At 44.3% G+C, this 14,926-nt stretch overlaps 1 protein-coding gene across 3 annotated transcripts in view; it reads right to left on the bottom strand.

Moving 5' to 3' along the window:
* CTNND2 (catenin delta 2) overlaps positions 1–14,926 on the bottom strand; it is a 778,687-nt gene that overhangs the window by 16,656 nt on the left and 747,105 nt on the right. For all 3 annotated transcript variants that reach the window (XM_029218322.1, XM_029218323.1, XM_029218324.1), the window contains one exon: positions 1,367–1,493. In XM_029218322.1, coding sequence (XP_029074155.1) covers positions 1,367–1,493 — 127 coding nt within the window. The remainder of the gene's footprint in view (positions 1–1,366; positions 1,494–14,926) is intronic.

Consider the following 14,926-nt stretch of genomic DNA (forward strand, 5'->3'; position numbering starts at 1 on the left):
GATTGGTTCTTCATAATTAGAGCTCTTAAAGACACTGTCCTTTAGCTTCCAAGACTCACTGCTCTTTATCTTTTTAAGAACTATGAAAATAACATGTGTAAAAGGCCACCTCCATGCCTCTGAGGCAGGTGGAAGTTCCTCCAGTTACACGGGGCTTCCTAATTCTCGTTCAGTGTGGGGCTAAACATCAGAAGTGATAACACCACACTAAAAATATAAGTTTTCATGGGGCTGGGAGAGGGTAATCTATTTCAGTCAAATATTCCCCATTCATCTCTGATTCTCCCCATCATTATGACAGTAAAGTATGGTGTAAAGTTTCATGACAAACATCCTCAAGGGCAGAGGGGCCACCCTGCTGGGGAGTGCTCTGTACCATCATGCCCTTGAGACTCAGTTCCAGAAAATATAGTTTCCTCAGCAGGAGGAGGGCAGTGAAGAGCAAGGAGAAACTTTTCTTAAACAAAAGCCTCTATCTGTGTGCGTGTGTGTGTTCGCCCATATAAAATTATTTATTACACATTGAATAAAACAACAATAAAATCTAATAAGAATGAGACGGGGGGAGGGGCAATATAGCAGTAGGGGATTAGGAAGTATAAACTATTTTGTATAAAACAACCTACAAGGATATACTGTGCAGCACAGGGAACACAGCTGATATTGTACAGTAACTATAAATGGAGCATAACCTTTAAAAGGTGTGAATCACTGTATTGTACACATGTAACTTACGTAATATTGTACATCAACTATGCTTTGATAAAAAAATTAAAAAGAAAGAATGAAATAAAATTAGAAAAAATTAAATTGAATGGTTTAAAAGTTACAGTTGATTGTAATATGAATACATGAAATGATTTATCTGCTGGCTTACAGGTAATAATGAAAAGCAAATCAGGTACGGAACAGTAACAAAAGCCTCAATGACAGTTTTCAAACGTAGGTCATTCTCAAGGAGGAAGGAGCACACCCTCTCTCCCCTACTCTGGTATCCCAAATCTAATCAATCAAATGCAACCTAAACTATCTTAAGTGGGTAAAACATCCATGGAAAACCCTGAACTGCAAACACTTGGTGGTTTTATACATTCCTATTCCTCCCTGAATGCAGGCCCAGGATGTGCATTTCATGCCTGTGACACCTGTTAGAGGTTTTTAGAAACCTGTTAGAAAGATGTTTGTTCTGAGTCTGTGTACGTATGATACAAAGTCACCACCACTGTAAAAAGAAAACAGATTCATTTGATATTTCTAGCAAGCGTCCCAGTTGGGATGGCCCTCCTGTCTGTGGGGTCAGCTAAGGGGTCGGGGCGGGGGGCCTTGGATCCAAGAGAAGCAGCCACTGGCCCGGGGCCCCTCTTACCTGAGCGGTTGTTGGGAGACACGCGCACAGGGGAGATGGAGGGCGTGCGAGAGGAGGAGTAGGGTCTTTGCCGATCCCTCTCGATGGTTGAAGATGAGGCTACGAAGTGATACTGTGACCATCCATCCTGCAATAGACAGCAGCTCCTATTAACTGGGGCAGGCAGAGAGATGCCTCACTTCCTCACACTTGGATGTGCCAAGCATTGGAATTTGCAAAGCATTTCTCCAGTCTGTCAGGAGAGGTCTCAGATCTCTGCACCTCCATCGTCCAGGTTAACAGAGAGGAGCGATAACTGAGACCCACCCCCTGCCCCCTCCAGACAGCCTGACTCGGGGAGGGCCTGCCCTCGGTGCTTGCTTTCCACCCCAGATGTGAGATAAATGGTCTCTTTGCAAACCTGCTTTGGCCTGAAGATTGTATTTAAATGAAAACATGCTGCTCAGAATGAGCCTGAAACTGTCTATTTTTTGCCTGCCTGGCTCCAGCTCTGTCCGGTCCTCTTTTCAACCACCTCCAAGTTTTCCAAAGTGTTTACTCTTCTTTTCTCAGGACCAATCTGTTAGTGATCAGAATGCCGAGAAGCATCGTCCCTTCCCGTTTATCTCCCTTACATGGTTTCAAGGTCCTTCTCTGCCTCAAATGCCCCGTCCCCACCAGCTCAAGGCCTTCAGCATGACTGCTGCCAAGTATTCACACTCAGGTTGCTACGTTCTCTGATTTGCCCCAGGAATTCTATTTTTCAATGTACAGCATATTCAAAATGCCTCCTACCAATCAATCCGCCCTTCGCCTTCTAATATCTGGTTAATACAGGAAAAGCATGTATACCATTTTTCATCATGAAAACCATATAAATACATTATGGATCACTTTTTGAATTTAGAAAGCATAAAGAAGAAAATAAAAATAGCCAACAATTCCTCTCTCCTCCTCCCCAGAGAACTTCTGTTGAGATGTCACAGTATTTCTTTTCAGTCTTTTTTCTTCTTTAATTCAAGGTTAGTTTTCTCAAAGCAAGATGTCAAAGAGTACTGACATTATCAAGGAAAAGCAGACACCTGCTGCACTCCCAGTTCCTGCTTCACAGAGGCAACCATTTTTAACTCTTTTGGTTTTTTCTGTTTTGACCTTTTCAAGGGACTCAATTCTCTATAAAGAATCAGTGCAAACGTAAATGGACGAAAGTTAACAAAGAACAGAATTTAAACTCATTTCAATATTTGTGTCTTTCTTTATGTAATTCTCATTATTCCTGTTCTATTTGACCCGTACGATAAAGCCAAAATTAGAAGTATGCTATTATAAAAGCTACTACCTAGTGCTTGTTGAGTATTTACTCCATGGCAAGATTTTCTCAACAATCCCATGGGCTGGATACTCTTATTAGCTCCATTTTACAGAGGAAGAATCTGAGCCTTAGAAAGTTGACGGGCCGCCCGAAGTCAAACAGTAAACAAGTGAAGACTCATGTTAACTACTAAAATGTGGCATATTGAAAAGATGAAAACTCTAATTTGAAAAGATACATGCGCCCCAACATTCATAGCAGCACTATGTACAATAGCCAGGACATGGAAGCAACCTAAATGCCCATCGACAGATGAATAGATAAAGAAGATGTGCTATATATATATATATATATATATATATATATACACACACATATACATACAATGGAATACTACTCAGCTATAAAGAAGAATGAAATAGTGCCATTTGCAGCAACATGGATGGACCTAGAGATGATTCTCATACTAAGTGAAATAAGTCAGACAGAGAAAGACAAATATCATATGATATCACTTATACGTGGACTCTAAAAAAAATGATACAAGTGAACTTATTTACGAAACAGAAACAGACTCACAGAATAGAAAACAAACTTAACGGTTACCAAAGGGGAAGGGGGGAGGGATAAATTAGGAGTTTGGGATTAACAGATACACACTACTGTTTATAAAACAGATAAACAACAAGGACCTACTGTAGAGCACAGGGAACTATATTCAATATCTTATAATAACCTATAAGTGAAAATAATCTGAAAAAGAATACACACACATATATATATATATATATAACTAAATCACTTTGCTGTACACCTGAGACATTGTAAATCAATTACACTTCAATAAAAACATGTGGCATATTGATAAGTCCTTGGAAGCAAGCTGAGGGGATTGAGGAACGCAGGTGAGGAGATGCTATTTGAGGGCGTGTGGTCGGGCAAGCACTCTGGGAACAGTTAACGTTGCAACAGAGACCTGGCAGATGACTAGAAGCCAGACACTGAAGACACAGGTCGGGGTTTCCAAGCCAAGGGAAGAGCAGAAGTGAAGAGCCTGGGGTGGGAAAGTGCTTGGCTGATGTGAGCACAGCAGAAAGTTTCTGTGACTGAAGGGGAGTGAGCAAGGGTGGGCCAGGAAGACAAGAAGGCTTCTGAGCATCTAGGACAGTCTGGGGAGAGTAGAAGAGAAATGGGGAGACGAGTTAACGAGCTATTCCACTAGAGGGAGAGAGAGACGACCCTGGCTTGGGTGTGGGCTGGTGGTGAGCAAGGCGCAGATTTTGGATCTAAGTTGGATTTGCTGATCACTCGGCTACTGGGTGTGGGAGAGAGGAATCAAGCCTGACCCCGATGTTGCTGGTGTGAACAACGGGGGGCTGGAGATGTCACTTACTGAGACAGGGGACCGCTGGAAGAGGAGTGGCTTTAGGAAGTGAGATCAGTGCTGCCATCTGGGATGTGCTGGGTTAGAAATGCCTGCTGGACATGAAAGAAAAGAGAGAATAAAGCAGAACCTGAAACCTGGAATTTCAGGAGTGACGTCAGACTTAGAGGTAAACTTTTGCAGTTCAGTGTACAGATATCATTTGAAGATAAGAGAATGGATGGAAGCCTTGCATGTGAATGCAAATAGAGGAAAGCAGAGGACACAGGGCTGGGACGCTCCAATACTCAGAGGGCACAGAGAGCAAGGAGAAAATTCCCAGGATGCTGAGAACGAGCAGAGTGAGCTGGGAGCAGAAACAGAAGGGTGTGATGTCAGGCAAGACCAGGAAAGAAGATGCAGAGAGGAGAAGGAGACCAGCTGAATAACAAGGAGGACCAAGCACAGTCCTTTGGCCCTGGGAAGATGGAAGTCAGCATGACTGGAACAAAAGTACTTTCTTTGGTCTGGTTGGTAAATCTCTAACTCAGGTAGGCTCAAAAGAGAGTGAGAACTGATGGAAAAATGGTAAGTTCAGACAGCCTTTGGCAAAAGCTGATTATTAAGGGGAGCCCAGAAATGGGGCTTCAAGAGCTAGAGCGACTAAGAGAAGTTTTAATATATCACCTGGAAGAGATTGCGGCATTTCGCATCCTGATGGGAATGACTCGACATAGAGGAAGAAAAACTGGGGACGCAGGAGAGAGAGGGAAACATTTCTTAAGAAAGGAGGGGTTGATGGGATTCAGTGAGCTGTGGGGTCATAGGCCATGGAATCAGGAGAGAAGACAGACAGGCTGCACAGCCACAGACGCAGCAGGGAGACGGGCTGATCTGGTGATGGGACGATGAGGATGTCCTGTTCTGTTTCCCGACATTTTCTGGAGGGGACGTGGGGATGAGAAGTGAGGTCATGCATCCGCTGAGAGTGAGAAGGAGTTGGAGTTTAGAGGATGGAAGAGGCGAGGGGAAGGGAGGGAAGAGGAAAGAAGAGAGCAAGAAGAGAAGCGTGAGACAGTTCTTGAGGTAGGAGGGGTGCAGGCTGACCATGGCCATGTAGCCTGGTGGCCAGGAGCTGAGAGGTGACTTGAGGCTCATGGCAATGAATTCAAAAGGAGAAGACTCATCCCCATCGTGGCTTGTTTTCCTCCAGCCACATTCAGCTGCCCTGGGGCAGGTGTGAGTAGATGGAATCGGATGGGGGTGGTCAGAAAAGTGACTTGGAAGGAGACAGGGACAAGGGGATGCAAAGGGCATGTCATGGAAGCCCACAGAATCTAAGCTGGGTGGAGAGGAAAGTGAAGATTGAGGGAGGATATGGGGAATGAACACTAGGCAGTGGACTGAGGATCTGAAGAGGGTCAGAGACTATTGTAATGGGGCCTTTTCACAGATGCTAGGGGTTTCCTTGAGGGAGGAGAGGAGAACTTCCCAGAAAGAGCAAAGAGGAGCAAGGGAGATACCTAGTCCACCTCCAAGCCTAGTGACGTTGGGCAGAGGGGATGGGACATGACAAGCCACCACGTGAGGGGCTGCCGGGGGCTGGGGGGTGTCCTTGGGGACAGCCGGTGTCACAGCAAGAAGACTGAAAAAAGAAGGGGTGGGTATTGGATACAGAGGGTCTTACTGACAGTAGCCTGTGGGTTCAAGGGGGAAAGGAGGAGAGGTGGGTAGGAGAAAGGGAGAAAGGGGGGAATACTGGAGCAGATTACTGGTTATTTAGAGCCTTTGAGTGAGAAGAGTCCAGAAATGATGGCTTACCCAGGAGTCCTGGGCAGTTGGTGGTGACCGAGGCAAGGAGGGTCTAAGGGCAAATAGCTGCAACCTCTTCCAGGAAGGGTGGGAGCCGTGGTAACAGGCAGGTGTCAGGGCAGGAGGAGAAAATGTACTGTCTCTGAAGGAATTCTGGGCATTTCCCTTAAACCCTCCAGAGGACGGCAGCATGCACAGGGCAGAAGCAGTCTTACAAAAGCCTGTAAAGTACTTCAGAAGTGAATGGACCCATTACTCACATACGGGAACAATTAAAAAATTTGTTTTAAGAAGATGTTCCTTTCTTGTGAAGGGAATGCTTTGTTGACAGCAAAAATCCTTAAACATGACCAAACAGAGGCAGATAATTTTATGTTTGTCTCACTTGCAATTTAGAAGATATTCTTTGCATGGGGGGCAGGGTTCCAAGGAGTGGCTCAGGAAATTGCTTTAATCAAACCCTTGGCTTCTTTGGTCATGAATAAGTCATGATACTCCATATGTTATGAAAGGTGGGCAAGGTATTTCATAATAAGAATATGGGCTAATATCTGATATGTCCTAAGGCCAAAGGAGACACCAGACATAAATGTGGTATAACTCTAGGTCTGGTTTTACTTGGCAAGTAGCGCTGTGCTCAGCATCTCCCTCTTACGCAGGTGAGTGGAGATGTTTTGCTCAGCGGTTCACAATTGATGATGCTTAGGTAAGTACTTACATCTCTGGAGGTGTCAGCAAAATGGATGTAATAATGAAACTTCTTATGAAGGAAGAAACTCATAAGAAAGCACCAGAAAAAGATTCCAAATCCTTTATAAGACCCATTTCTGAGAATACAATCGCGTGACAGAGGTGAGTCTTGCAGGTGACTTGTCTGTGGGTGATGGGGTTAGAGGACACCTGAGGATGACAGGGAGTGTGCCAGAGGCACCAAGAATGTCGCCCCAGCCAGACACCTCTGCTTATGGCCGGTAATCGTATGCATGTGGGCACAGAAACTTTGAATGGAGGTGGGAAGGGGGAGCCTGGGGAACAGGGCAGAGTGGAAACCCAGTTAAGGCTCTGGATTAGAGCAGTTTCCTGAGCCACAGCTTGGGAGCCTCTGGAGGAGCAAGGAAGGTGACCTGGTTCCTACTCCATATCCATCTTCCCCCTCATTCCCTGATGCAGAGTGAAAGGTGTGATGACTAAACAAAGGCTTCCAACATCACTACCGTCACCAATGCCCAGAAGGGACCTCAGGTTTAATTCTGATGGCACATCCTTCCACACATCATGGAAAAGTGTAACCTTGGATGCTAGAGACCAGGGTACAGATAAATCTACACTCGTTTTAGTGATGCTGAATAACTACCTGGAGGGTAGATCTCATGACCCTTGACATCTTTTACTGCATGAAATTTTTAGTCATTCTACTGAAAAAAAAATGTTTTGCTTTCAAAAGAAGTAGGACATGAAGATATATTTTCTTTGGGAAAGTTATTGCTGAGCTAACGTTTCTTTTAACCAACCAGCCATGGACATACTTGTTATCTAGCCAGCCTGCAATAAATTTATTATGCATTTACTTCCCACTGTCATTCAGAAAGACTTGAAAGTGGTTTACAGAAACACACACAACTTGGGCACATAGCTTTAAAATCATTATTTGCCTCTTTTTTAATAAATTTATTTATTTATTTATTCTTGGTTGCGTTGGGTCTTCATTGCTGCGCGCAGGCTTTCTCTAGTTGCAGCGAGTGGGGGCTACTCTTTGTTGCGGTGTGCAGGCTTCTCATTGCGGTGGCTTCTCTTGTTGTGAAGCGCGGGCTCTAGGCGCGCGGGCTTCAGTAGCTGTGGCACACGGGCTCAGTAGTTGTGGCTTGCGGGCTCTAGCGCGCAGGCTCAGTAGTTGTGGCACACGGGCTTAGTGGCTCTGCGGCATGTGGGATCTTCCTGGACCAGGGCTCAAACCCGTGTCCCCTTCATTGGCAGGCGGATTCTTGACCACTGTGCCACCAGGGAAGCCCTATTTGCCTCTTTGATGATGATGTTTTCTTTTTAACCTTTTAAGTCTCTGTAGACCAGAGGTTGTTCCCCAAATTCTATTGGGTGCTTAACCCCAGTTCCCCTTCATACCATCCCTTTGGCTTAGATAAGAAAGTTCAAGGAAGGAAACAGAATGAAGAATAGCCACAGTAACTAGGGCAGGGCCGTTAATCCTTAATATTGATGATAAAGAACTCTTTTAATATCTGTCTTTCACCTCCAGCAAAATGACCGCAAAGTTGTGCCCTTCAGCCCTTCACATTTTGACACAGCCAAGGTGTCAAGAATGTGATATGATATCTGCACCTCAGATTGGTTTTTATTTTTAACATATTAAACTTAAAACCGGAGGTTGTTAAATTGTTCCAAGTATAAGAGATAGAAATCCAAAAGAGAAGAGGATTTCAAAGTCATTGAACTTTAAATTGCCACCAGAAATAATCTGATTTTCTTTATCTTACCCTTTTACTGTCCTTCCACCAGTTTCACCAGTTTCAGAAAGTTCCCGGCGTGTTTCTTTATGAAATTGTTTTATTCCCCAAAGCTATTCTCATCTTCATCGTTACTCTCAATGGTCCAGAAAGTGCGAGAATCAAGGTAACTTTGTTCACAGCCTCATGACCATTGGGTCCTCACAGTTTGACGACATGGTGGCCACTCTATTTCCTACAGATCTTTCCCTTAAGTGTTCCGAGGTCCCTGAATTTATAACCATCTCCTTTATATATATATATTTTTACCATCCCATAAACATCTCCACGAAGACTGTGTTACTGGAGAGACTTCCGCCAACAGAGCCCAGATGAAGGGGCTAAGTGGTTTTCAGACCCGTCTACACGAGGCTAGTACAGCACACACCCGCCCCATAGCCTCTTATTCTGGAAATCGTGCAGGACATTCAATTCAGATCAGCACGTGAATATCTTAGGTTTGTGTGCAAAGAAATGAATAGAGCTGTTTGTCAAGGCTCAAACCTGCTTTCACCTTGGGTGTCTCTGTTGAGAGAGGTGGAATTAGACAATTGTTCAAGTCAGCCCTTCTGTCCCACGACCGATTAGGACCACGATGACTGGTCAGCTCTGTCTCGGTTTCTTTTCCATAAAATAAGGGCAAAATGATTCAGTCAGCTCGGGGAGTTTTAAATATAGTCCTGCTGGGCCTCGGACTCTGAGATTCTGTTGAAATTGTTCTGAGTAAGGTCTGGGTGTTGGTATTTTCAAAAGCACTCAGGTGATGTTAATGAATAGCGTGGCTGGGAACCACTGGCTTGGAGTTTCCATGCATATTTGGCAGTGACTAATAGGGATACAGAATACATTGTAGAGGGCTCAATCCTAGGAGGCCCTTAGGTCTTCGACTCCATTTCGCAGTGTCAGATAAGGCATTGACTTCTACAGGAACAAAAATAGGTCCAACCTCAGAGCAGAGAGGTGCCCCCCGATCCCGCCTGCCGCAATGAGCCCCAATCACACCCGATTACCCAGCAGTCACCATGTGACTCAATTTCCCAGTCTCCACCTTTGATCAGGCAGCTCTGAGACCTGACACAACACCTTCTCCTTTTCTGTCAAATCTTACTCTCGCGGCTCAGTTTTGTGCTAGGTAATAAACAGAAGGCAGGCAGCTCGTGTTCATTCAATCGCTCTTGCTAAATGAATTATGCCTCCAAGGTTTAGGGGAGCTTTTAGCAATACAGCTATGCTTTTCCTTGCCTGCTATGAACAAAATGCTATGACCTCACACTTATGTCTGCTGCAAGCCTGTCCGTCTGCCCAGCTGTGAGGCTGGGCTGGGCCTTATTATTTCCTGGTCTCTAGCCTAGTAGCTGCAATACCGAAGTGCCTAATAAATGCTGCTAGATGGATTCAATGATTTAAGGTGACCTCATTAATTGTTATAAATGCAATGATAATCAATGCCATAGTCTTTACTGTTAACGCCACAGTTCTTACACTCTTACAGTTCTATAACAAGCGAAGGTTATCAGAGCCTTACAGTGTTTTGTTTTAATTTTAGCTTAGCGCAACCTCATCAGTCTCTGCTGCTGTTGGTATATCTGTCCTTTACGACGTACTTACTGCTGGGCTGGAGGCAGTGTTGGTTTAGGTAAACTGGTACCAAAAAAAAAAAAAAAAGAAAGAAAGAGAAAAGTAGCCTACGGACTGCCTACTCTACGTGAAATGGTAATTTCTCTCCGTTCCCCATGTTTCAATGCGAGGTATATAAAATTGTCTCCTCTTTAACCAATCTTGTAAAAAATTCTGGTGCATCATTATACCTGCCACATCTGGGCCTGGCTTGGTTCTGATTCCATTCACAGCTCTCAGAGCACATATATCTTTACCTCTTGCACGTGCCCTGCCCCCAATCTCTACTGCTTCTTGCATCCTGCAGCTCAGAAAGCACGAGCCGCTGTCCACAGCAAATGCACTCAGTTTTCCCCAAACACAATCCTTAGGAGAGCTGGGGAAAAAGGAGGAGAAGGGAGAGCACATCACATTTCTCATTAGATATGCTCCAATGTCCTTCAGTTTGGGTATAGGAGCCCACACCTGCTGTGAGGTGTGACTTGTGTTCACTGGACTGATGGGCTGGTTTCTGGAGGGGGTCACCTTGTGGGAACATTACTGGGCATGGAACACTGATGACCGGGGTCGCTGCTCTGGAGCAGGAACAGGGCGCTGTGCATGCCAACAGGAGGTGTGCAGGGCATGTGGCTGTGATGGAATGAAATAAGCCAGGCGGGAGTGTTCCCAGACCTTCTCCTCCCTGACCGCCAAAGAGCATCCTGTCACTGCCAACGGAGCAGGGCAGTGGGCCCCGCCCCTAGCGCTGGATTAGAGAAGGGATGGAGAAGGACACTGCCAGCTGGACCAGGAGGGAAAAGAGATTAGGGAGAGAACTTGTTTAATCTGCGTAACAAAGAGTTCAGGGTGAAAGTGGAGAGGAAGAGTGAATACCTCAAGGCTGTTCGGAGAATCTGCTGATGCGGGAGGCTAGAGAAAAGCGGTTAAATACCAAATCTTCATCAACGTGCTTCAGGAGATGAGATTAACAGGGCATGGGTGGATATATGTATACGTATAACTGATTTACCCTGCTGTACAGCAGAAACTAATACAACATTTTAAATCAACTATACACCAATAAAAATGGAAAAAAACCCAAACAAACAGGGCATGGGATTTCACGTTACTTATGTTGTGATCTCTGGCCTCTCGAAGAGGTGCCCTTCAGTGACTAGACAATGGTGGGGTGGAAAGTGACAAAGTTAGTGAATATCTACAGCTGTGATGGATAAGTTAAACCGGGAGGTTCCCATCTGCAGTTCTGTTTTCAAAGTGAGTTTTGGAATCTTTATCTTCTATACTTAGAATTTAGATGTAACAAATCTTTTCTAGTGATAAGTGACATCTCTGACTTGGACAAAAGCTTCAGAAAATAATTAACGTTGAAGATGGAGAACAGTTTTTCTTTCCACTGAGGATATTAATTGGCTCCCTGAAATAGATACTAAGACACAGTTATGCCAGTATATGTTTTTCCTCTCTTTGAAAACAGCTCTGGAGCTTCCTTAATTTGATAAGATTTACCTGGCATCTAAACAAGGATTTCTCAGGAGGCATACAGAGACTCTTTAGTTCTGAAGTAACAAATACAAGCCTTTTTGTGTTAAGCTGTCCTTGAAGTCTCTCGGCCCATAGAGCTTGTCAATTCAAATTTGCTATGATGACTTGAGACATAAAGAAAGTGTGGTGAAAATCCTTGGGGCTTAAAGCGAACCAAGTTCATCCACTCATTCAACCCAGAACACTTAGAGCTTGTACTTCAATCACTTCGTCAGGAACCTATTTTTCAAGTGAAAGTTAAAACCTGAGTTGTTGCCATCTGCTGAAAAAGGTAACCAGCTGAGATACTGCTCACTTAAGAAAACGTGATTGCTCAAAATTGTGCCAGTTTTTCAGTCATTTTTTAAGTGGAATAAACCTATTGATGTAATCACATGAAGAGAAAGAAAAGATTCCAAATTAGCGGTAGTTATACAAACATCCTCCTTACTTCAGTAAAAGGTATTATAGAGAAAAACATGGAAATAGAATATTCAGAGTCTGTGTGATTGAAGACCAAGCCAGATTTTGCCTGTCGATGAAACCACAGCTCCTCTTGGCTATAATAAAACAAGCTTCCATCTATTTTTAAGGTAAACTGTTTGTTAAAAGATTCACTAAAACTAATTCCATCAACAATTCCAAAAGCTATTAGAGTTAAATATTTAAACTAAATCTTAAGGGCCAAAAGGAAGTATTTGCAGAAGTAAATACCACCTGACATACCCGGTTACTTTCATTAGTTTGTTTCAGCTCTGGTGCTTCTAATGAAATTTAATTAAATTGATTTGGCTACTTAAGGATACATAAGGATAAGAGTCTTCTGCAGTATGTACCATCTTTTAAAAGCAAATACTGAGTAAATCCATTTCAGGAATTCAATTTATTACCATTGAACTAATTCTAAAGAAACAATATTACTGAGAAGATTTGACAAGTTGGAAAGAAATTGATATAATTTGGTCGAAGAAAGTATATCATGGTTAACTAACAGTCGTTAACTGGTGCCAAACGGAATGCAGAAAACCACCTGGCAAATTGAAATAAGACCGGCTCAGGCCTTTTGTTTCCCTGGCATCACTTTGGAGGCCTTAAAACAAAGATCTGATGTGGATGATCTTTACCAATGACCTTTGTGTTCCAGCTAGTGCTGCAAAGTTACATTTGGTGCGAAACTGTACAAAGTCCCATCTTCAGGTTGACAAATCCAAATGTCTGGCTTCTAGCAGCAAAGTCATTCTGACATTTGAAAAGCCAAGTATTTTGCATCTATACTCATCAGTGGCCAACAAGTTCAAAGCTCACCCTGGGTCCCAACCTCAATGTCTGCACATTCCGCACTGCTTCAGAATGCCTTAATCCATGGAAATGGAAGCAGAGCCACGGAATGAGCCCTCTGCTGATCTTAAACTCTGGGGTAGCTACATGGTTGCGATTTGTTTAATAAACATTAGTAAGTACCTGTGCTGGGTACAGGGGCGAGAACAGAGACAGGTAGGCATGGCTCCTGAGGGGAAGATAAAGGGGAGATGGACGTTTAAAACAGGATTATATCACATTGCATTTCTGAAAGAGCCAGGAAGAAAAAGGCACAGGTTTTTATGAGGGATCTTTACTAGCCTTGGAGAGTTGGAGAGGGAGGTTACCTTGGGGAAGAGACAAACTGAGATTGAAATAGCCAGGCTTGGTGGGAGAGGAGGGAAGGCATTCTTGGCTGAGGAATGAACCTTCGCCCATGCAGTGCAGAGGCACTGAGGTTGAGGAAGGTGAGCTTGGAGAGGAGGGTAGGAAAGTGAGAGAAACTGGAAGCCACTGAGAAGTTTTAATCAGGAGACTGACTGGGCCAGGTTTGGATTTATAAAAGTGCATTCTGAATTTTTAAGGGAAAAGAGATTGAAGATGGTGAAGGAGGTTCCACGAAACCAAGCAGGCAGCAATCTCATCAGGCCTAGGGATAGATGATGTGAAAATAAGGATGGGAGAGGTAGGTGGATTTGAGAGATATTCAGAGTATAGAATCAGCAGGGCTTGGTGCCAAATGTAATGGGATAAGGAAAAAGGAGGTATTAAATAACTCCTGGAATTCTGGAAAGAACAACCAGGTGGGTTAGGTGCTCTTTATAGAGATGGGCAACAATGGAGGAAGAATAGATTTGGGGAAGATATTGAGAGGTACGTGTTAGGTGTGTGGAAGGTTAGAGCTTGTGAGCTAGTTCAGTGGAGATGTCACATGGGTTGTTGTGTATGTGTAAGCTTAGAGCTCAGGAGTGAGGACCACACAGAGAAATAAATGTGGATGCCATTGGCCTTCAAATGTATTTAAAAACCATGGGCCAGGGGCTTCCCCAGTGGCACAGTGGTTAAGAATCTGCCTGCCAATGCAGGGGACACAGGTTCGAGCCCTGGTCCGGGAAGATCCCACATGCCATGGAGCAACTAAGCCCGTGTTCCACAACTACTGAGCCTGTGCTCTAGAGCCCGCGAGCCACAACTACTGAGCCCACGTGCCACAACTACTGAAGCCCATGCACCTAGAGCCTGTGCTCTGCAACAAGAGAAGCCACGGCAATGAGAGGCCCACACACCACAACGAAGAGTAGCCCCCGCTCGCCACAACTAAAGAAAGCCCACGAGGCAATGAAGACCCAACGCAGCCAAAAATAAGTAAGTAAATAAATAAATAAATATATTAAAACAAACAAACAAACAAACAAACAACCATGGGCCAGATGAGGTCATCTCCACTAGACGGTATAGGATGAAAAGCAAAGATGCCTCAGGGAAGACCAGGAGTCTGCAAAAAAGACTGAGATGGAGGCTTGCAAGTTCAGAGAACACCCAGGGGAGAGCGGCAGTGGAGAAGCCTGGGAGGAGATCGTGTAAGGGAGGAGGATGTGGCCAGAACTGCTACAAATCCATTTACTTTTCTTCCCAGACACACACCTGGACCACATGTCCCAGCCTGCCTTACAGTTTGTATGGCCACGTGATGGAGATCCAGCTAAATAATGCACCCCTCCCCCAAAGATATCAATGTCCTAGTTACCTAGAACCTGTGATAGGCTACCTTATGTAGCAAAGGGACTCTGCAGGTGTGATTAAGTTAAAGATATTGAAAGAGGGAGATTACTCCGAATTATCTGAGTGGGCCCAATGCAATCACAAGGGTCCTTAAAGAGACATGCAAGAAGAGGGTGGCGTTTAGAGAAGGTGATGTGACCATAGAAGCAGAGAAAGAAAATCAAAGGAGCTATGCTGATGGCTTAGAAAATGGAGGAAGGGGCCACTGGCCAAGGAGAGTGGCAGCCTCCAGAAGCTGGAAAAGGAGATGGATTCTCTAGACAGCTTCAGGAAGGGGTGCATCCAGAACCAACACTTTGATTTCAGCCGAGTGAAACCCAGTTTGCACTTCTGACCTCGAGAACTGTAAGATCATGAATTTGTGTTTCTTGAAGCCA

Source organism: Monodon monoceros, unplaced genomic scaffold, assembly GCF_005190385.1.
Source record: "Monodon monoceros isolate NGI ecotype Baffin Bay Population unplaced genomic scaffold, NGI_Narwhal_1 Super_Scaffold_12, whole genome shotgun sequence".
NCBI lineage: Eukaryota > Metazoa > Chordata > Mammalia > Artiodactyla > Monodontidae > Monodon > Monodon monoceros.